Source organism: Chiloscyllium plagiosum, chromosome 5, assembly GCF_004010195.1.
Source record: "Chiloscyllium plagiosum isolate BGI_BamShark_2017 chromosome 5, ASM401019v2, whole genome shotgun sequence".
NCBI classification, from domain to species: Eukaryota; Metazoa; Chordata; class Chondrichthyes; order Orectolobiformes; family Hemiscylliidae; genus Chiloscyllium; species Chiloscyllium plagiosum.
Genome location: NC_057714.1, coordinates 33,928,311 through 33,952,497, shown reverse-complemented (window position 1 = coordinate 33,952,497; position 24,187 = coordinate 33,928,311). Strand labels below are relative to the sequence as shown.

The 24,187-nt window shown below is 41.7% G+C and overlaps 1 protein-coding gene across 6 annotated transcripts in view; it reads right to left on the bottom strand.

The window, feature by feature from the left end:
* dgkb (diacylglycerol kinase, beta) overlaps window positions 1-24,187 on the bottom strand; it is a 788,800-nt gene that overhangs the window by 63,721 nt on the left and 700,892 nt on the right. For 5 of the 6 annotated variants that reach the window (XM_043689831.1, XM_043689832.1, XM_043689838.1 and 2 more), the window contains 2 exons: window positions 23,474-23,594; window positions 19,612-19,672 (listed from right to left, as the gene is read on the bottom strand). In XM_043689831.1, coding sequence (XP_043545766.1) covers window positions 19,612-19,672; window positions 23,474-23,594 — 182 coding nt within the window. Of the gene's footprint in view, window positions 1-10,631; window positions 10,671-19,611; window positions 19,673-23,473; window positions 23,595-24,187 lie in introns of those variants that run through there. The other variant, XM_043689834.1, reaches the window with a different exon arrangement.

The following is a 24,187-nucleotide window of genomic DNA, read 5'->3' as shown; positions in this document are numbered from 1 at the left end:
TGGGGTGGTAGGTGAGGACCAGTGGGGTTCTGTCCTGGTGGCGGTTGGAGGGGCGGGGCTCAAGGGCGGAGGAGCGGGAAGTGGAGGAGATGCGGTGGAGGGCACCGTCGACCACGTCGGGGGGGGTAATTGCGGTCCTTGAAGAAGGAGGCCATTTGTGTTGTACGTATTTTGAACTGGTCCTCCTGGGAGCAGATGCGGCGGAGACGAAGGAATTGGGAGAATGGGATGGCGTTTTTACAGGGGGCAGGATGGGAGGAGGTGTAGTCTAGGTAGCTGTGGGAGTCGGTTGGTTTGTAGTAGATGTCCGTGTTGGTTCGGTCGTCTGAGATAGAAACAGAAAGGTCTAGGAAGGGGAGGGAGGAGTCCGAGACTGTCCAGGTGAATTTGAGGTTGGGGTGGAAGGTGTTAGTGTAGTGGATGAACTGTTCAACCTCCTCGTGGGAGCACGAGGTAGCGCCGATACAGTCATCAATGTAGCGGAGGAAAAGATGGGGGGTGGGGCCAGTGTAGTTGCGGAAGATGGATTGTTCCACATACCCTACGAAGAGGCAGGCATAGCTGGGGCCCATGCGGGTGCCCATGGCTACTCCTTTTGTTTGGAGAAAGTGGGAGGATTGGAAAGAAAAGTTGTTCAGGGTGAGGACCAGTTCGGTCAGTTGAAGGAGGGTGTCGGTGGAAGGGTACTGGGTGGTACGGCGGGAAAGGCAGAAGCGGAGTGCTTTGAGTCCTTCGTGATGGGGGATGGAGGTGTACAGGGACTGGATGTCCATGGTGAAGATGAGGCGTTGGGGACCGGGGAAGCGGAAATCCTGGAGGAGGTGGAGGGCGTGGGTGGTGTCACGAACGTAGGTGGGGAGTTCTTGGACTAATGGGGACAGGACCGTGTCGAGGTATGCCGAGATGAGTTCGGTTGGGCAGGAGCAGGCTGAGACGATGGGTCGTCCGGGGCAGTCAGGTTTGTGGATTTTGGGCAGGAGGTAGAAACGGGCGGTGCGGGGTTGTGGGACTATGAGGTTGGAGGCGGTGGATGGGAGGTCCCCTGAGGTGATGAGGTTATGGATGAACCATAACCTCTGGGTTACTCTCAGCCTTAGACCAGAGGACGGCTGCCAAGGTCATCTCACACAATGATGAATAGCAGTCAGCAGGCTGTCTTCACATTAGCTCTGGATGTCAAGGTTGCAGCAAAGAAAGGGACTTGGCAGGGTAGATGCGGAGAGGTTGTTTCTCCTTGTGGGAGAGTCTAGGATCAGGGGACATATTCACAGATTAAGGAGTCACATATTTGAAACAGACGAGGAAGAATTTATTCTCTCAGAGTAATGAATTTGTGGAATTATTTACCACAGAGGGCCATGTCATTAAGTACAGATAGATTTTTAATTAGTAAAAATCCATCAAAGGTTATAGTGAAAAGGTTGGAAAGTGGAGCTGACCAATATTAAATCAGCTATGATCTCCTGAAAGGTGGACTAGATGGACTGAATGGCCTATTTCAGCTCCTACATTTTATGGTCTTATTTAATACTTCCCTCCCATATTGAGTTATGTTAATTGAGAAAATATAAACACAGTTTCTTGGCTTGAGGGAAATGATATACAGAGGAACCTCGATTATCTGAACAATGACTATCCGAATTTCGGATTACCTGAAAAAGATTGCAAGGTCCCAATCTTGGCTGAACTGTGTTATCCAGCATTTGATTATCTGAACCTTCAATTATTCGAACAAAATACTCCCTGCCTGTGTCATTCGGATAATCAAGATTCCTCTGTAACATTAATGTGTGTTCAGTAATTGACAGGTTGGCCTAAAGTGGAAGTCACTGGTATTGGACAGAAGAATGAAAGAAATTGACATTTGAAAAATTATAACTATTTTGTTGCATCTGAGGCTCAGGGCACAGAAGCAGAAAGTATGTTACTACATTTTCTGATTGCACAGTGCCTATAAGACTTTTCTATTCAAAATTTCCTTTAACACATGAGAATTAATATGGGAGGTCCATTGGAAATGGGAGATCTATCAGAAGATATCAGCAATTTAATTGAAGGAATTATTTATTTCTGAATTGTTTTTGTAATTTGGCCTAATTAATTATGTTTTTCAATGGGAGTTCATGCCAATAATTTTAAAAGAACAATTGAATTGAATGGAACTTCTGACAATGTACTTCTGGCAAGATGCCATTTTACAAAGGAATTCAGAGGCATTTTTCAAAAGAGCATTGAAGGTAAGACTATTGATAAGGCTGAGCCTGGGGTACTCCTTCATGTGATGTGTTGCAGCTGTCCAGTCAATAATTACATAGCTTCTCTAGAGTTCGAAAGCTTTGCCGATTGTGCTAAACACGTTTTGTTCATTGATACTATGCACACTTCTTGTTTCCAGCAACTGAGATATGTGTGCAAGAAATCCACAACACTATAGCTGAATAACATTATACTATTAGTGTCAAACTTGAATGTCTATCCCAGATGCAACTAACACAGGGACCCATCATATCAAACCGTCAGAAAGAGCAACAGAGCTGCTATTCATCCAGATCCATTGGCCCAAGTTCAAATCTCAGGCTTATAGATAATGGGCAAGTCAGTCATAACAGCACATATATGACCAGTTTATTTGTACTGAACACAAAGAATAATATTTAATGCAAAGTTTATGAAAAATTCTTTCTTTTTCAATCTGTCAAATTTCCCTCCATGTTTAAATTCTTCCAGAACTTGGAGCACTATTGCACATGTGCAGTATTACTGTTCCAAATTTCAGAGAATCCTGGAGTGTTCCATGTGCATGGCTTATATAACCTGGCAGCATGACTAAAGCAACCCTAGTCAATATGCCATGCTCTCAGTAGCAAGTTACCTATAATTAAGCCAACAAAAGCAAAGTACTGAGTCAACTTAAAGCATATGCTCCCATATGTTACAAATCTCAATCTCATTAAAGACAAACAATTCACACTAAATTATAATATACCAGAGATCAGAGGAAATTCGAGAAATAAAATCAGCTTTTTGTTAAAAGAAAATGGTTATCTTTTTGATTACTTTTATCAGGTTGAACTACCATATGATTGGTAAATGAACTATGACATAAACATATGATGGCTTATATTCAGTTGGAAATTTACAGGAGTTCTTAGCCAATTCGAACAAATTAATTACACATCTTTCAGGATTCAACTGGTCTGTCTACTGAGCAGGGCAGCACTACTGATTAAATTTGCCACATTTCTACCTCACATACTGCAGTTTTTCATAGCTCATTATGGTCTTATGACATATTTCCCTCACTCTTCCCTCTGGGCAGAATTTTTCTGTTGGTGGGATTCCCCACACCATCTTAAGAAGCAATAGGATAGGCTTCCCCACTAATCACAACAATCCTGCAGCCATTTAGCTCTCTGAGAAGCGTAAATTAGTTGGAGGTGGGAGTTCTGTTTTTCAACGAGGTGCTGCAATTCCCATCTGAGAGAGCTGTCTGCTGATCCAACTGGGCCAGCAGCAGCAGTTCAGGCTCTACATTCGGGAGTTGAGCACCACATCATTATGATGGATCTCACATGGGGAATGGGAGAAGACTCAGCCAACTGGAGAGGGGTGGTGGGTATTGATGGAGTGACTGGAGGAAGGGTCGGACATTGGCAATGCACCCAATGTGGAAAAGGAGGCCTTTGAGAGAGGCACACCCCAACTTTGTGATCAAAGCCTCAGCAGAATCACCTATTTAATTATGCTGAACCCAACCCTTGAACTCTTCCTGTTTGCCTCAAAATTGAGGTGGTCTGGAAACTATTCTGAAGTATTCAAGAACCTTAGTTGGGATGAGGTTGGGTTGGAACCCTCTGACTTAGCTGTGCCCTCTAAAATTGCAGACATATCAGAATGAGGCTGGGAACAAGGCCACCCTGGGAAATGTATGGCCCTGCTGCCAGCAATCCACTGGCAGAGGACTACAAAAACTTTCCCAATGTGCTTATTTGATGCAGTCCCACCAAAATTACTTATTTAAGAGGCCCTGGCACAATAGAGAGTGCTGGGGCGGGGAGGTGGTGGTGCCAGGAATAGCACCAACATACCTAAAAGTGAGGTGTCATCCTGATGAAGCTACTAAATTGAATTACTTGCCAAACAGTTGAAATAGCATGTGATAGAACAGTTGAGTCATCCCACATCAATGGATCCATTCTAATCCTGATAGTCCTGCCACATACAGTCCTGAATGGTGGACAAGTAGGATTTCCAAAAGACTTTTTATAAGATTGCACATCAAAAGTTACTACACAAGAGCTTATGATGTAGGAGGTAACATATTCACATGATAGAATTGGTTAGTTAACAGGAAGCAGAGTGTGGAGATTAATTAACCTTTTTTGGGCTGGCAAGTTGAAACTGATTGAATGTTAGAATGATCAGTGTCATAGTCTCAAATATTTACAATCTATATAAATGACCTGGATGCACAGACCAAAGGTATTTACCGGTGGAAACAAGATATGCAGGAAAGTAAATTGTCAGGAGGCTGGACAGGATATAGATCGAATAACGTAGTAAGCACACTGTTCTTCCAAACTCATGACCACTCCCACCTAGAAGGTCAAAGATTGCAAATACAAGGGAATATCACCATCTGTAAGTACCCCACCAAGTCACTCACCATTCTGACTTCGAAATGTATCTTCTAGCCAGTGACGCCAATGTGCCATGAGTGAATTAAAAAAAAATACTGGGAGATTGTTTCTTCTTGTTAGGGATGCTAGATTCGAGGCACTGTTTAAGAATGAGGAGAATATCTTAAGGCAGAGATGAGGAGAATATTTTCTCCCAGAAGGCGGTTAGTATGTAAAATTCACTCTACCAGAAAGCAGATGAATTGAATTTATTTAACCTAATTGGATAGACAAGAGAGTCAAAGGTTTTTGAGGGCAGATATGAAAGTGAAATTCAGACCACAACTTGCTCAATCTTGATCTTACTGAATTGAGCTGGCTTGATTGTCCACATGGTCTGCTCCTAATCTCATGTTCCTATCTGATGTGGCACAAAACAGGACATGTTCAGCAGAGCTCTGGATGTGCTTAAATTGATACAGATTGAAAAATGGGTGCTTGTCCAAGAATGCATTGGAATAGTTGAGTCTGAAGACAATAAAGAAGTGATTTACACGAGTCTATTTTCCAGTGAGACAATTACCTACTTAACTGTTAATTATATAAAGGTTAAATATAAGGTTAAGTGTATACAGGTGAGAGGCATCAATTGGATAGTGAATTGAGCACATTTGCAGAGACACTCCTTCTATATCCAGTCAGCATTGTTGGAACTGGAGTGCATCATCTCTACTGACATTTTTAATTAAGTTAGGAAGGTTTCGATTTTTGCTCCAGTGCACATTTAAGGGGCTGTTAATTTTTTTCACTCAAAAGACTACAAAGGCACACTGACTGAATCTAGTGATGGGTTGTAGAGTTAGGAGCTATACATTTGTAAGATCTCACTTTGAGAATAAATCCAAACCTGAGTAATGATGACTTTTATTCTCTCCTTGAGTGGCTGTAACATGCTTAACAATCACTACCCATATGAATTATTGTTTCTATTTTTTGAATCACAGTCTAAATTTCTTTTAACAGGAATATGGATTTATCTTCAAGAGTGGCAGGTGGGGAAATGTTCCAATTTCTAAGTAATCAATTTGTAAATATTTTTGCTAGCCTACCTACAATTCAATGTTGAGATTATCTTAATATTATGTCTTTTTCTTCACCATGTCAACAAGCAATGTAATCAAAATATGATCATATATTTTGTATCTTTTCCGAGCTGAAGAATATAGGACATTGCAGGATGACAGAAATAGTTAGCAGAAGAAGTTCAGGAGAGAGAAGTATGTGGTACATTTTGGGAAATCGTAAAAAAAATTAGTGAAATAAAATACATCATATGAGCAAGTCACTTAATAGATTGGACAGACAGATTTAAATAGAGATCTCCAAGCTGGATTTACAGGTATAAAAGGCCTTGTATAAGCAAATAGGGTTTTATGTAGGTTTTTTCTAAATTAGTATACACATTTCGATATATCCAAGAATGAGATTGAAGAAATCTGTAAGGATATCTGAATTCTGAATAGGAATGACTGGATAAATAATAAAAGATAATTTCCAAGGTTGGACAAATCCTTTAGAATTATGACAGGGAAATGTCGAAGGATTTAAAAAAAAAATACAAGGGGATATTAAATTGTGAAATGCATTAACCGAAGTGATTTTTTAAAAATTCAGTCATGGGACTTAAGGCTTATTGACCATAAGGCAGTAAGACACAGGAACAGAGGTAGGCCATTTAGCCCACCAGACTACTTTGCTATTCTGAGAGATCATGGCTGATCTGATAATCCTCAAGCCTACTTTGCTGCATTTTCACCATAACCTTGATGTCCTTGAATTCAGTCTTGAATATTCTTAATGACCCAGTTTCTAAAGGCCTCCACTGTAAAGAATTCCACAGCTTCACCACCCTTAAAGAAGAAATTCCTCCTCATGTCTTATATTGGTAACCATGCATTCTGGGAATATGCCCTCTGGTCCAAGATGCTCCCACAAAGTGAAACAGCCTTTCCTCATCTACCCTCTCAAGTATCTGAGAATCCTGTGTTTCAATAATCTTGGCTCTTATTGTTCTAAACGCCAATTAAATACAGGGCCAACTACCCCCTAAGCACTTTTGTCTTCCAATCACATCAAGTAGTGACGAAATGATTACAAATTAAACATGGATGGGTTTACAAATGGTTGCTTCATGTATTTGCGCTACAAAGTCTTAACACCCAGGAAACTTTGATCCTGTGGTTTCACCCATCGAATTGGCATTGACTCCACCCAATCAGGGAACTGACTCAGCTATTCCTGAGTAGTAGTAGGATGAAAAGAATGGATGGTGGGTATAGTGAAAGCTAGATGATGAGAGAAATTGAGGTTTTGATTAAGAAAAAGAAGGAAGCATATGTTAGCTATAGACAGGAGAAATCGAATGAATACTCAGAAGAGTATAAAGGCAGTAGGAGTATACTTATGAGGGAAACTAGGAGGGCAAAATGGGGACATGAGACAGCTTTGGCAAGTAGGGTAAAGGAGAATCCAAAGGGATTTTATACATACATTAAGGACAAAAGGGTAGCGAGGGAGAGAATAGGGCCCCTCAACTATCAGCAAGGCAGCCTATGTGTGGAGCTGCAGGAGATGGGTGAGATACTAAATGAATATTTTGCATCATTGTTTACTGTGAAGGTGGTCATGGAAGATACAGAATGGGGTGACATCTTTAAAAATGTCCATATTGCAGAGGTGGTGGTGCTGGATGTCTTGAAATGCATAAAAGTGGATAAATCCCCAGGACCTGATCAGATGTACCCCAGAGCATTGTGGGAGGCTAGAGAAGTGATCTCTGGGCCCCTTGCTAAGATATGTGAATCATCAATAGTCGCAGGTGAGGTGCCGGAAGACTGGAGGTTGGCTAATGTGGTGTCACTATTTAAGGAAGGTGGTAAGGACAAGTGAGGGAACTATAGAACGGTGAACAAGTTGTTGGAGAGAATCTTGAGGAACAGGATTTACATGTATTTGGAAGGCAAGGACTGATTAGGGATAGTCAACATGGCTTTGTGCATGGGAAATCATGTCTCACGAACTTGATTGAGTTTTTTTGAAGAAGTAACAAAGAGGATTGATTAGGGCAGGGAGGTAGACATGATCTTTTTGGACTGCAATAAGGTGTTCGACAAGGTTCCTCATGGGAGACTACTGAGCAAGTTTAGGTCTCATGGAGTACAGGGACAACTAGCCATTTGGATACAGAAATGGCTCAAAGGTAGAAGACAGAGGGTGGTGGTGGAGGGTTTCTTTTCAGACTGGAGGCCTCTGACCAGTGGAGTGCCACAAGGATCGGTGCTGGGTCCACTGCTTTTCATCATTTCTATAAATGATTTGGATATGAACATTGGAGGTATAGTTAGTAAGTTTGCAGATGACACCAAAATTGGAGGTGTAGTGAACAGCGAAGAAGGTTACCTCAGATTACAACAGGATCTTGACCAGATGGGCCAATGGGCTGAGAAGTGGCAGATGGAGTTTAATTTAGATAAATGTGAGGTGCTGCATTTTGGAAAAGCAAATCAGAGCAGCACTTAAATACTTAATGGTAAGGTCCTGGGGAGTGTTGCTGAACAAAGAGACCTTGGAGTGTAGGTTCATAGCTCCTTGAAAGTGGAGTTGCAGGTTGAAAGGATAGTGAAGGCGGCGTTTGGTATGCTTTCCTTTATTGGTCAGAATATTGAGTACAGGAGTTGGGAGGTCATGTTGCGGCTGTACAGGATATTGGTTAAACCACTTTTGAAATATTGTATGTAATTCTGGTCTCCTTCCTATTGGGAAAGATGTTGTGAAACTTGAAGATGTTTAGAAAAGATTTACAAGGATGTTGCCAGGGTTGGAGGATTTGAGCTATAGGGAGAGGCTGAACAGGCTGGGGCTGTTTTCCCTGGAGCGTCGGAGGCTGAGGGGTGACCTTATAGAGGTTTATAAAATCATGAGGGGTATGGATAGGATAAACATACAAGGTCTTTACCCTGGGATGGGGGAGTCCACACCTAGAGGGCATAGGTTTAGGGTGAGAGGGGAAAGATATAAAAGACACCTAAGGGATAACCTTTTCACACAGAGGGTGGTACGTGTATGGAATGAGCTGCCAGAGGAAGTGGTGGAGGCTGATACAATTGCAACAATTGTATCCTTGTCAGCATGGACAAGTTGGACTGATAGGTCTGTTTCCGTGCTGTAAAATGTCTATAACTCTGACTCTAGTGTGCTGCATTTTGAGAACAGAAAGAGATGGCAGTGAACGCAGCTTGTGGTGGACAGTATCAGCTTGGGCCCACCTGGCTTTGAGATACATACCATCACCCTGCACCCATAGTCTCCATATCCATGTTTACTGAACTACTCCAGCAACCCAATTCACCCATCTCCCCCATGTGGAGGCCTGCTACATTCAACTTTACCTTTAACTGTCCTCCCTGTCTCCTGAATCTTGGCATTAAACTGTAATGATGTTCACCCTGCACCTCTATTCTCACTCTCTGGACGCTATGGTAATGACCATTATCTCCTCCTTCCGTAGCCGACTATGTCTTCTAATGTTATTTCGTAAAACAGTTTCATTCAACTTGAATTATCTCCTGTTACTGACCTTGTCCCCACCTGTACTAATGCTTCTGCTTCCCCGCTAGCCCTTGGCATCCCATCCCTTCTGCTGTGATTCTCCTGTTACCCATTGCTCGCACCCCTTCCTTTGAAAGTATGGCAGATGGAGCCTCAGGACAGTGTTCAGCCCAGATCTTAATGACGTCAATGAACAGCCCCGAAACATGACTGGTGGCATGACAAGACAATGAAAGTCATGGATGCTCTGGGCTTGTAGGGAGGTGATATGTGAGCAAGCACTAAGACAGCAGATCAGCTGCCCATGAGATGCTGCCTGGTCCGATCTTTGATCCAGGCACCTGTTTTAATGTCTTTGCTGCCGATTTTCAAAGCTCATTGCCAATACATCCTGCAAGGCGACCCTGTGCTTCTGAGGGCGCCACCATGTGTATTGGTGAGGGGGTTGGCAGATGCTATATGTCCATCAATGAAGGGTGTGTATGGCTGGTGGTGTAGATTGTACTACCTTGAACGCTACATGCAGTTTGCTTGGAACAAGTGGTGAGTTGGTCTTCATGCTGCGTTTTCTCAACGTCTACGTATTTGACGGATTTGGTCGAACAGGAAGCTGAATATTCATGAGGTGAGTTAGGCTATCAACAAGGTGTTTAACAAGCAATAATCTCCCTTCACCAGTAATGCTCCACTGCCTAGTGAGAAGCTCACCACGCCACTTGTGAAAGGTATAAAAGACGGAATAGGATGCCTTGATGTTGTGACAAGCCTCACTGGACATCCTGATTGTCTGATTGTGCAACAAATCCCACCTTATCCCAATTGGCTCAAATCCTGATAAGATTCCATTCAATATTTCACCTGCCTAGTTAGGTGTGGGGATGGTTGAGCGCATCTTTCCAGCTGATAGAGGGAGTGAATGAAGCAACAATTTTGACATTTGTAAAAATTAAGTTGCCAGAGTCAAAAAAATATGGGGAACTCTACTGAAAAGCAGCATCCTGTAAATTCTATAAGAATGCAGTAAACATGTTGTTCGACACTCACTGTTAACATTTCTAGCTCAAAAAGGATGAGAAAGAACACTAAATAGGGAGTTCAGACAGCTTGAGTTGAAAATAACTTTTTAAATAATTTCAAAAGATGCAATATTCTATTTTAAAAAAGTATGACATTATCCTTACAAAATTGCTGCTTAACAAATAAGCAAAACATGGACTCACCCTGGCAAAGCTGTCTTTGATTCCCTGAACAGACTGTTTTTCTCACATAAGGAACTTGTAAAAGGATCAAGAACCAGAGGGCACAGTTTTCAAGTGTCTTTCAAAAGAAGCAAATGCAAGGTGAGAAACCACTTTTTCACACTGTGAATGATAAGTATCTGAAACGCACTGCCTGGAGGTGTGATGAAGGCAAGTTCAATTGAAGCATTCAAGAGGGCATGAGCTGATTAAAAGAAATAATGTAGAGGGTTATGTGGAAAAAACAGAAGGTGGGCATTAAGTCAAAATACAGAGAGCTGCTTCAAACACAGCAAATAGAGTAGCCTCCTTCTGTGCCATGGTAATTGAGAGATTCGAGCTTGGAAGTTTAAGCCTGATTGCCATAAAATATCTATGACTCTGAGTCAGATAGTTTAAGCCTGATTGCCATAAAATATCTATGACTCTGAGTCAGATAGATTAGATTAGATTAGATTAGATTACAGTGTGGAAACAGGCCCTTCGGCCCAACAAGTCCACACCGACCCGCCGAAGCGAAACCCACCCATACCCCTACATTTACCCCTTATCTAACACTACGGGCAATTTAGTATGGCCAATTCACCTGACCCTGCACATCTTTGGACTGTGGGAGGAAACCGGAGCACCCGGAGGAAACCCACGCAGACACGGGGAGAACGTGCAAACTCCACACAGTCAGTCGCCTGAGTCGGGAATTGAACCCGGGTCTCTGGCGCTGCGAGGCAGCAGTGCTAACCACTGTGCCACCGTGCCGCCCGACATTGGACTAGTCAATTTTGGTCTTACACATTTAATGAACTTAAACCTTTTTGCCATGTCTCTTGTGAATGTTGCATTCAAAGATAGCTGCTCTTAACTACAGGCCAACTTCTATAATATCAAAGAAGAGTTTTTACAAACTTATCTGCTTACATGAGTTGAAAAATTTAAAATGAGGTGGTCACTTGAGACTCATTACTGTTAATGGCTTGTTCAAAAACCAGGTGAGGCTCTGCATATCCTACAAGTCACCATACCTGTCCGTTTGAACTGTACAGGAATTCCCCACACAGTTAATTAAAGGATTTTGCTATAGATATACTTTCAGTTCTTCCACCAATTATGAAAAAGATAACTTTGATTGCAACTTTTTTATTACGAGATGCAAAATATTGTGGAAAACTGATAGTAAGCAAAAATACACAAAATCATTTATTTAATCATGAATAATGGTTTAGAAGTAGAAAGAGATTTTTGTTCTGCTCTCATACTGTTTACAGCCTCCCTTGGTTAATGCTGTTAATACTCACCAGGATGGCAGTTTCACAGAGACAAGGTCTGAGGTGGAGGGCAAACTTCTCAGAATTCCATAAATACATTTTTATGGAAAAAATAGATCTTTAAAAATATTATAACAAATACAAAACAATACAATTCAAAACAATACCAAAAAAGAATACAAGTTCCTCCTCCTTGAACGCATAAAACACAATCATTACGGCTATATAAAAGCCCTTATTAGTGTGGCAGATAAATCTGTGACAAAGTATTCCAAATAGGGCTGCCATGTCTTATAAAAATTCTCAGTTTTCTGGTGTACCATACTTGTGTGAAAATCCAAGGGGATATACTCCATAACAATCTTCCACCAACCCAACATGCCCGGGGGGGGGTTTCAGATACACAACCTAGCAAAATATTCTTTCTTGCACAGAAAGTGAGGATGTTGAAAAGTTTTTTTATTATGTGCATCTGCAGGGAACACACTGGGCAGATCCAGAAGATGAGAAATTAGGTTCTTCTCCATCCTTACACCCAAAATCCCCTCCATTGCACCCACCACAGCACTCCAGTAGGTTTGAAGCTTACCACAGGACCAGAGGCAATGGGTAAGAGTTCTTGTGCACTTGGGACATATTGAAGATATCCTTGATTTAAATTTTGATAAATGGTCAGGAGCCAAGTGGACCCTGTGCAGAATCTTCAACTGTAAAGCATGGGTCCTATTGCAAATTAATATCTTTCTTGCGTTTTCCCAAATATCTTCCCATGCCTCCGAGGAGACTTCAACATCTAGCTCTTTCTCCCACACCCTGCAGAGTCAATCGAACTCATCTGAGGGGGGCGTCCCCCAATTGATGATATAAAGTGCTGACAGAAAGTGTATTCTTAGCACTAAGCACCCTCCTCTCTGTCGGATTTGTAGGGATCAATCAAAAGTGTAGTTTTTTTTTGAATAAAATCCCTAACCTGCAGAAAACAAGAGGTCCCTGATAGATAACTCATATTTCTGTGCTAACTGATCAAAGGACATAATTGTGTCTCCCTCAAATAAATCACCAATGCAAGACACACCCCTAGCTGCCCAATGTTTGAATCCTGAATCTATCATCCCCGCTTGAAAACCTGGCATACCCACTATAGGTATAAGAGAAGATGTTTTGTCAATATTGCCTCCCCTTTTTCCGAATTGCCCTCCATGCTTTAACATTATTGATAACTATTGGGTTATGGCAATATTCCTTAACTATCCTCATTGTGTCCAAAAATAGCAAGGTGGTAAAGGGGCACCCTGCCTGGGAGGCTTTGATATCTAACCATATCAAAAGAGAGAGCCCACAGACCCAATCACTCACATTGGATAAAAGTGAGCTTAGTCGGTAACGTTTAATGTCCGGTAGGTCCACTTCCCCCAATCTGTGAGGCAATTGCAGATTAGCTAATTTAATGAGGGGCCGCTTGCAATGCCAAATAAAGGAGCTGAACCAGCCGTTCAGTCTCCTGGATGTTTGCTTATTGAAAATCAGGGGAAGCATCCGTATAAGGTACAACAAACGGAGGAGAATATTCATCTTAATAAGCGCTATCCAAATCAACCACGAGACCCGAAGCGCCTCCCATCTTTGAAGGTCTTGTTTGATTTTGTCAAATAATTGAACATAATTGGCTTTGAACAGCTGATCCAGAACTGGAGTAATGAATATGCCCAAATACACAAAACCCGCCTGTGACCACTTAAATAGGAATTGATATTCACCCTCAAGACCCAGCACCTTCGTAAGACCACCCATAGGCATAGCCTCTGATTTTGCAAGATTAATCTTGTACCCCACCAATGCACTGCTGGATTTCACAAAAAAAGGACATCGTTCGTATACAATGAAATCTTATGTAATTTTGCCCCCACTTCTGGAGCTGATATATTAGGATCCCTACGACTGGTCTCCACCAATGGTTCATTCACCAATGTAAAACGCAGTGGTGAAAAGCGACAGCACTGCCGGCTGACCCTAAAAATGTTAAAATTGCTTGATCGTACCCCATTGGCAATGACTGCAGTGAGAGGGTCACTGTAGAGAACCTTCACCCATCTTATAAAGGCTCTGCCCAAGCCAAACCGTTCCAGAGTATAGAAAAGGTACGGCCACTAAATTCGATCAAATGCCTTCTCTGCATCTAGAGAAATCACCAATCCCTGTATTGACTGTTGTTGACACGTTGAATTATATTAAGCATCCTCCTAACATTATTGGTGGATCTGTGGCCCTTTATGAAACCCGTCTGGTCCTCTTTAACAATAGATGGTAACACAATCTCCAGTCTTAATGCGAGAGCCTTTTAAAGTCCATATTTAAGAGTGAAATGGACCTGGATGAAGCACAGTCCTCCGGGACTTCCACTTTCTTTAAGAAAAAGCAAAATATTGGCATCTCTCAGAGATAGTGGGAGACAATCATGGCTATATGAGTCATTAAACATGTTGAGCATTGGGTCTGACCATACATTTATAAATTAGTTATAGAATTTGCTGGGAAGTCCATCAGGACCAGGCACCTTTCCACTCTGAAGCTGCTTCACAGCCTCCTGCAACTCTTGTCCTGATAAGGGGGCATTGAGAAAGGACTCTTTTTTTGGGGTAACACCCGGGAGCTCCAGATCCTTGAAAAAGGACTCCATTTTGGCCCACTCCTCCTCACAAGTTGATAAATGAAGGAAGGGCTGTAGATATCATATACATGGACTTTAATAAGGTGTTTGATAAGGTTCCCTATGGCAAACTAATGGAGAAAGTGAAGTCACATGGTGTGCAGGGTGTTCTAGCTGGGTGGATAGAGAACTGGTTGAGCAACAGGAGACAGAGAGTAATAGTTGAAGGGAGTTTCTCAAATTGGAGAATGGTGGCCAGTGGTGTTCTGCAGGGATCAGTGCTGGGGCCATTGTTGTTTGTGATATACATAAATGATCTGGAAGGGGACATTGTTGGTATGATCAGCAAGTTTGCAGATGACACAAAGATTGGTGGAGTAGCAGAAAGCATAGGGGACTGTCAAAGAATACAGGAGAATACAGATAGACTAGAGAGTTGGGCAGAGAAGTGGAAGATGGAGTTTAATCCAGGCAAATGTGAGGTGATACATTTTGGGAAGTCTAATTCTAGAGCAAATTATACAGTAAATGGAAGAGCCTTGGGAAAAGTTGATGGGCAGAGAGATCTGGGAGTTCAGGTCCATTGTACCCTGAAGTTTGCTGCACAGATGGATAGAGTGGTCAAGAAGGCATATACTATGCTTGCCTTCATTGGACAGGGTATTGAGTATAAGAGCTGGCAGGTCATGTTAAAATTGCACAAGACATTGGTTCGGCCGCATTTAGAATACTGTGTACAGTTCTGATCGCCACATTACCAAAAGGATGTGGTCACTTTGGAGAGGGTGCAGAAAAGGTTTACAAGGATGTTGCCTGGTATGGAAGGTGCTAGCTATGAAGAGAGGTTGAGTAGGTTAGGATTGTTTTCATTAGAAAAAAGTATATTGAGGGGGGAGCTGTTTGAGGTCTACAAAATCATGAAGGTTATAGACAGGGTAGATAGGGATACGTTTTTTGCCAGGGTGAGGGATTCAATAACGTGAGGTCACGCTTTCAGGTGACAGGCAAAAAGTTTAAGGGGGATACACGTGGCAAGTACTTTACACAGAGGGTGGTAGATGCCTGGAATGCGTTGCCAGCATGGTTGTAGAGACAGGCACGATAGATTCATTTAAGATGCATCTGGACAGATGCATGAGTAGGTGGGGGCAGAGGGATACAGATGCTTAGGAATTGGGCGACAGGTTTAGACAGTGGATTTGGATCAGCTCAGGCTTGGAGGGCCAAAGGGCCTGTTCCTGGGTAGTAAATTTTCTTTGTTCTTTGTATAACCCTCAGATTGCTATAACTGAGAGTGAAATCTCTGGAATGTCACATTAATCTTTTTGGAGTCACATGTTAGGTTCCCAGACCCTTCCCTAATTACCATAATGGCTTGAGGGGTGCTCCTTTTCCTGGCGAGATATGCGAAGTGTTTGCCTGGCCTGTCACCATGCTCATATAACCTTTGCTTAGTAAAGGTAAGCTCCTTCTTTGCCGTCTGTGTGAGCACGGAATTCAAGGCAGACCGCAGCACCGTTACCATAGAGTCATAGAGATGTACAGCATGGAAACTGACCCTTCGGTCCAACTCGTCCATGCCGACCAGATATCCAAACCCAAACTAGTCCCACCTGCCAGCACCCGGCCCATATCCCTCCAAACCCTTCCTATTCACATACCCATCCAAATGCCTCTTAAATGTTGCAATTGTACCAACCTCCACCACTTCCTCTGGCAGCTCATACACGTACCACCCTCTGTGTGAAAAAGTTACCCCTTAGGTCTCTTTTATATCTTTCCCCTCTCACCCTAAACCTATGCCCTCTAGTTCTGGACTCCCCAACCCCAGGGAAATACTGGCACATAAGAAGATGGTTGTGATGCCAGAGGTCAGTGGTCTCAGCTACAGGACATCTCTGCCCTTGGCCCAACCATCTTCAGTTGCTTCATCAATGACCTTTCTTTCATCATGTGGTCAAAAATGGGGATGTTTATCAATGTTTGTAGAATATTCAGCACCATTTGTGACTCCTCAGATACTGAAGCAGTCCAGACCTAGACAATACCCAGGCTTGGGCTGACAAATGGTAAGTAACATTTGTGCCACACAAATGCCACACAATGACCAGCTCTAATTCGAATAAATCTTACCACCACCCCTTGGCATTCAGTGGTGTTATCATCACTGAATGGCCCACTGTCAACACCCCGGGGGTTACCATTGACCAGAAACTCAACTGGATTCACTATATAAGCATAGTGGCTACAAGAGAAGGTCACAGGCTAGGAATACTGTGGTGAGTGACTCCTCAAAGCCTGATCATCAGCAAGTAACAATTTAGGGGTGTGATGGAATATTCCACACTTACCTGGATGGGTGCTGCTTCAACAACACTCAAGAAGCTTGCCACCATCCAGGACAAAGCAACCACTTGATTCGCATCACATCCACAAACATCCACTCCCTCCAGCACCAATGCTCAGTGCAGCATTGTGTACTATCTTCAAGACGCATTGCAGAAATTCACCAAAGTTCATCAGAGAGCACCTTTCAAGCTCATGACCACGAGAAGGACAAGGACAGTCGACATGTGGGAACACCAGCATCTACCAGTTGCCCTTCAAGCTACTCAATATGCTGACTTGGAAATATGTCATCATTCTTTCACAGTCACTGGATCAAAATCCTGGCATTCCTTCCTTAAGCACATTGTGGGTCAAGCCACAGCAGAAGGCAGCTCACCACCACCTTCTCAAGAGCAACTCAGGATAAGCAATAAAAATGCTGACTAGCCAGTGATGCCCATGTCCCATGAATGTATTAAAAAAACTGAAAACTGCATTCAAAACCTATAGCAATAAGACGACCCTATTTTAAATACTTAATAAGAAATCTCCGTCTCATTGGCTAGGGATGGTCAATGGATGGTGGCAGCTTTTAAATTGTAATTCATATCACTGAGTCAAAAGTTTTTGTGAGATTATGCACAAAGGGATGGTCTGCTCTCTGATCTTTTTCTGAAGATGGTGTACTGTGAAGATCATGTCAGTGATTCCTTTATGGGTCAGAAGCCAACCCTGACACTCTGGTAGGAGATCTTCTGCATTTCCTAAGAAGTGATTTAGAAGTAACGTAATGAGGACTTTGCAAACTTCATTAAGAATATGGCTCTGCAGTTGTAGCAGTTTGAATTTTCTCCTTTTATGATGAGTGAGGTCATGCCTCCTCTAAAGTTATTGGAATTTCTTCATGCTGCCAATCTTCCACCCTTAGTTGTTCAACAAAGAGCCTAAGGCCCTGTTCGTGCATTATTTTGTGTAGGGGACTTGCTGTACAAACAAAACTATCTAGGTCAGACATTGAATGGTTTTAATGATCAGAAAGGCCTGTAGAATTGAGGACAAGCCCTGCTCCAGCTGTTCTTCTGTATGCATTGCCATCAGCCAATCCAGTGTTGGAGGATTGTTCGGGTAGGACCTAAAGGGTGAATGATATGAAGACACTTTCTTCATCCTCAGTCCATCCTAAAAACCCCACCAGTGAGGTCCACAATGATCATTCATCAGAAGACTCCTGCTTATTTTTTGCAGATAGCCTCCACATGTGCAAGTTGTTTCAGTTACTTGCCAGCTGCTAATGCAGTTATTAGATGTAATTTGCCTCAATAGTTCAGGTCAGCCGTAGAAAGCTGGGAACACCATATTAGTTTGCCTTGTGGGTGGATGGGCCACTCAGTGATGGAAAATAATGAACTGATCATGGAGTTACAAAAGATGGACAATGACTAAAGCATTCTGGGTATTGGGAACTAGCCTTGACCAAAGTGACTGTGCTAATCAACATGTTGCAGAATCCAAACAGACTGGAGCTACCATCAAACAGTTTACAAACAACCTTGGTAGCTGCAGATCCTACAATACACACCCGAATTTAGGTTTGAGTGGGACAATCGGAAACATCGAAGTGTGTACCAGACATGGAGGCACTCACACCCTTATTTGGCAGAGGCTACGTGCACCCAGCACCTCTAGTAATGGACACTTAAGGACCACCCTGCCATTGGACTTACTTAGATAAATGAAACTACCTTCAGATCTAAAACAACTGATGGCTCAACCGTTGGTACTCACATTTCTTTGTCACAAACTTGGGATATCAAGCAACCTACTTTAGAAATGTTTTTGCATCTCAGCTTAAAAACAGCTCAGATACATTTTTGTTTAGAGCATTTCACAGTCACATCCTGCACTCTTTGGCCTCTGTCTGTATGAATTCCACCCGAGTCAAGGCTAAATATGTATTTAATATCTTTTACATGGTTTTTCTGGACACACACACACAGTTTTCTTCTTCCTCCTCCAAAGCACACATTATAATAAGATCAGTTAAAGGGATCCCCATCCTTCCAACCTTATTAGTTGCAACTTGTTTCACAGCAAGAATTGCAAGGATTGAGCAGCTTCGGCCCTAACAAACAGAATTTCTCAATAAAAACAGAAACGTACACAGAAATAAAAGTCCACAGGTCATCACATTGGCGATATTAATGCCTTTGTCCATGATTTTGATAATGGAAGTGTGGTTTGGCACTCAGCTAAGAGTTGATCAAAGCAGTTATGTAGTATGCTATCTGCTTGGATTTGAGTGCCATCCAAACAAGGGAATGAGATCAGGGACTAGGACACAGTTTCTGTTGGATGCTGAACAGAATGGCTTTGACCTTGTTCAAATTGAGCCACAAGTAACAGCAAAAGGAGCCTTTATCTATCTGTCTGTGCTGAACCCAGGTTACATTACAACACTTGGAAATCCTATCAGTTCAAAAACACACTTGCGTATTTCTTTACTACATAACTGTGCAGTCTTTTGAACTTACCCAGTTTTTGACAACCACTAAATCCATTCCGTATTTCAGGATAGTGACTCAGTTGAAACTTTATTGCTGGAACAGCACAGCAGGTCAGGCAGCATCCAGGGAACAGGAGATTCGACGTTTCGGGCACAGGCCCTTCTTCAGGAATGTAGAAGGGCCTGTGCCCGAAACGTCGAATCTCCTGTTCCCTGGATGCTGCCTGACCTGCTGTGCTGTTCCAGCAATAAAGTTTCAACTTTGATCTCCAGCATCTGCAGACCTCACTTTCTCCTCGAGGATAGTGACTCACCCTCATTTTAAATGCGATACATCTGTTGCCTTCTTGGAGGTATTTTAGCGTGGTGAAAACTGCAATAGTTTTCACCAATAATCTCTACTTACTGTACAAGGTGTCTGCATCCAAGGTTCTCCATCAATCTGCATTGGCAGGAACTTACTGGTTCTTGAGAACAAAGGAATAAGGAAATGTGACATAACAATAAATAACAGATTATAAGAAATTACATCAATTACACAGATAAAAATATACTCAAAACGAATAAAATTTGATTAAGGACTGGCTCTTTTTCTCCAGACTCTGGGTAACAGTGCTCAATGTTACAGTTTCACCCCATCTAAATAATTCACATCGACTTTGGATTTGCACCAGAAACTATCTTAATGGAGTAATTGTGTGAAACCTGGGAAGCAGCTTAAAGAGATGAATGTATTTAAAGTGGTTACACATTGGAATGAATATTGATTTAACTTTTATGAAGCTTCAAATTTCATTTGAAAAGTTTGCCAAGGCAAAGGATCAGAAATATAATGAGAGGTAGAAATCAAGTGTAAAGACATTTATCACACTTGAGCTTCTGTTTGATGGTTGGCAAAGAAAATGTAGCAAAGTACAAAATGAATGCAGGTGGGGTCATTATAGGACTTCATTGCACCCTGCACGGAGAATTGACTTTAGCCAGGTTCTGCGGTAAATGGGTGCCATCTCTGATGCTGTTGGATAACCTGGCACACAGGAAACATTTTGTATCCTGCCAACATGATGCCATCTTTCTGCAAGGAAAGTCATGAAATTATTGTTCCTCGCAAACAATTACTATACTTGTGATCCAACAAATTACTAAACTGAACAATGTTACTGTTGTTGTTCTTTAAAGCATCTGGGAATGTTAATACATGTTCAAGGGAGGTTCCACCCCGCTGCGACCTGTTCAGGTAAATCAGTATGACATAGCTCTGTGATGGCTACATTTTATGAAGAGGAGGCAGAAAACATTGTTAGGTTCTAACATTGATGGTGGAATGTGTAGTGGTGTTACATCTGGTTTGATACACACATGCAGGGACTTACCTTCCTCTCCAAGTCATGCAACACATGCACTACTCTAGAGAGTTACTGAAATCCCTCTGGATTAGAGTCGTGCTGGAAAAGCACAGCAGTTCAAGCAGCATCCGAGGAGCAGGAAAATCGATGTTTCGGGCAAAAGCCCTTCATCAGGAATACAGCCCTGCTTGAACTGCTGTGCTTTTCCAGCATCTGCAGTCATTGTTTTTACCTAGTTACTGAAATCTCATATTGTCCTGGAATTTCCCAACACTAATCGTTGAATAACCCAGAAGATAATTTGTAGAGTGCATTTTTCTCTCAGCTCAGTGTGCACAGACAATTCAAGTTTTAAAATGATGTGGAGATAGTCCAGGTTATAGAGCAATTTCAAATAAACCTGTTGGACTATGACCTGGCGCCATTTGATTTTTGAGCATGTTTTAAAAGTTTACAGTGAAAAATAAGAAACATTTTCATTAAATAGTTGTTTAGTATGTTTAATTATTAACTATAAAATTAATGTGAATTATTAGTTGACCTGAATATGAAATTTTGCTTTATTCAAATTAGACTGAGTTTTAAGTGTCAGATTAGTTGGCTTTCCCTTAACTGTTGGACCACATCTCTCTGGAAATGGAAATGAACTTGCCAAAAACCTCAGATAGTAGCCAGTCATCTTTTACCTCAATGGAATTCATTCAACAGAAGTGGGTCAACTCCTGTTGACACTAATCATTAATCCTCAGCAATATTGTGTTTTGCTTAAATTCAATATCTAAGGCAAAATAATTCCACTTTAAGTTTGGTTTATTGGCCTTGTTAAAACATCATCTTAAAGGATACTCAGAGCGGCACAATGGCTCATAGCACCAGGGACCTGGGTTTGTTTCCAACCCAGTGTCTGCGTGGGTTTCTGCCCACAATCCAAAGATGTGCAGGTTAGGTGAACTGGCCATGCTAAATTGCCCATAGTGTTTAGGGATGTGTAGGTTAACAGTATTAGTCAGGGGAATGGACCTTGGGTGGGTTACTTTTCAGAGGGTTGGTATGGATTTGTTGGGCCAAAGGGCCTGTTTCCACACTGTTGGGATTCTATGAGAAATTGTTATGATTTGAAGTGCGATTGACATTTATTTTCAGTGCAATAGCTTTAAAGCAGACTATGATCATAGTTATCTATTTTTTAAAAATCAATCATTCTGGTCTGTAGTTAATCGATCCTACTGACTCATTTCCTCTTAACTTAAGGGGTTCTGTGACTTATACACCAATGTACTGAAACTTAGTTACTGACTGCAGGATAGGCTTCAAGCATTTATCAGTGATGTTCTGTACTATATAAAATTCAGCAATTAAGTACCCTCTCTTCAAGATAAAACAAGATGCTATTCCTGTCATCTTGACAAATGCTTCTCAGTAAAATATGAATACAAAATAAACTTTCAGTCTTTTTACCCAAGGAGTCTTTCTTGCTCCCAACCCAAATGGATCATTTGGCTCACGTACTGCATAAACTTTTCAAATTGCTTTTTTTACAAAATATTTGGGAATGCTGAGGGTACAATAAGCTCAATAAATTCAGTAGATTGCTTGAACTGAACAAATGAGACAGGAAGTGTCACGGGTCAATAAGGTTTGCAAATAACATTGAGCTTTGAGATGGAGATAATGGTAACATGATTAATTATTTGGAGATCCAGAGACAAAAATGCACTGCAAGACAGAGGCATGAAGATCAGGAGACCAATGATCTAAGTTATGGGTTGACTGATTGACCACAAAGAGGATGGTAAGAGTGGAGGCATAAAGATTATGAGTGATTATTTGAAGAAAGCGCATAGTTTCTAGTACATAAGGTTAGTGATGGCTGAAGATAGGGATACAAAAAATAGAAATTAATCGAGTTTCTTGAAATAATTGAAAGAAGTGTGGTGGAATGCTAAGTAATAGAAAAATACCATTAAAGCTTATAGTATTGGGTTATACAATAATTAGGGGCTGCTTTGTTAGGGATCTCAAAACAGGATGGAATTGGGGCAGTGTGCTGAGTCTTAGGCATGGCATCTACTACCTTCCCCAGTGTACAGTGTTACGTTTGTTAATGCCGATGTTCACATACCCGCATGCAAACCTGATCTTAATAGAAAACTGAAAGGAGAAATCTACAAGATGGTTGCAAGACCAGCTTTGTTATGTAGTCCAGAAACTTGGACATCACCAGGAAGAGATACACAGCTACTGGATACTAAGATTTATATATGTTGAGGTGGAGTTGTGGAATAACAACACTGAACAAAACCAGGAACGAACACACCCACGGGGTCTGCGAAGACTGACAAAGCAAAGAAGGAAGTAGCAAGAAGACATTGAAATGGTACAGTCATCTATGTCAGAGAGAGAGAGAGAGAGAGAGAAAGAGGGGGGAAAGAAAGAAAGAGAGAAAGAAAGAGGATGAGAGAAAAAGAGAAAAAGAGAAAAAAGAGAGAGAAAAAATGCAGTGAGGTGAATAACTGAGAAGGTACTGCCACGAATAATGAGAAGAGGAAGACCTGAAGCCAGATATAAAGATGCAGTGGTGATAGATTTGAACATAGCAGCATTGGAAGGGCATGGGTGGCTGACAGCAGAGATGAAGGACAAACAATCAACATTGTGAAAATCAAAGATGACATTTGGAAGACATCATAATAGTAGCCTGTGGAGCATTCTCTCTGCCCTGTTGCAGAACTGCCTTCGTCATCCACAGGATAGCTAAATCAGTTCTCGCTGAGTAATATGAAGCTGCAGTTTAGCACTGGCAAAATCAAAACCAGAACTGTGTTTAAATAAAACTGATTGAATTTGCAGTCTGAGCATTTAAACTTTAGTCAAACCAGGTATAAATACATAACAGTATCCTATGGATACACTGAGACAAACCTGATGGTTACCAGGGAGCACTGGGCTAGTCGCTTCCCTGCACTTTTCAGTCCAGTGTAGATCTGTCCCATCTCCATGGCCCCTTCCAGACCAATCACTTCAAATAGCTGATCACTTACATCTGAAAAAAAAAAGACAGTAAACTATAAAAGCAATCAAAATAAAGACAGGAATATAATTCAGTGTTTTCAAACAATTATGATTCAATCTGTTCAAAATGCTCACTGATTTCCAATCTGTGTTCAATTTTCTTTACACAATACTTTGGAAAGTTTTGTTACATCAACATCACTGTTCTAAGTTTTAGAGGTTTTTTTTGTTTCTGCTGTAAGTGTAGAGAAAAGTGGCATTTTTAGTGTTCTGATTGACCAGTGGAGACAGTGCACGACTGATTATTCAAAGATTCCATGTTGCTTTGGCAACCTGTGCTTTTACGTGCAAGTTGTAGCCTAGAATTATGGATAGTGATGGCAGAGGGTCATAACTTATTTTATCTGAGACTGACCATGAATTTCTTCTGCTTGTATAGCCTGCCATCAATATTTTTCATCATCATAGAATGCCTACAGTGTGGAAACAGGCCATTCAGCCCAACAAGTCCATACAACTCTCTGAAGAGCATCCCACCCAGACCCACCCTCCCCCACCCCCAACCCCATCCCTGTAACTCTGCCTAATTTTACACATTTCTGGACACTTATGCGCAAGTTAGCA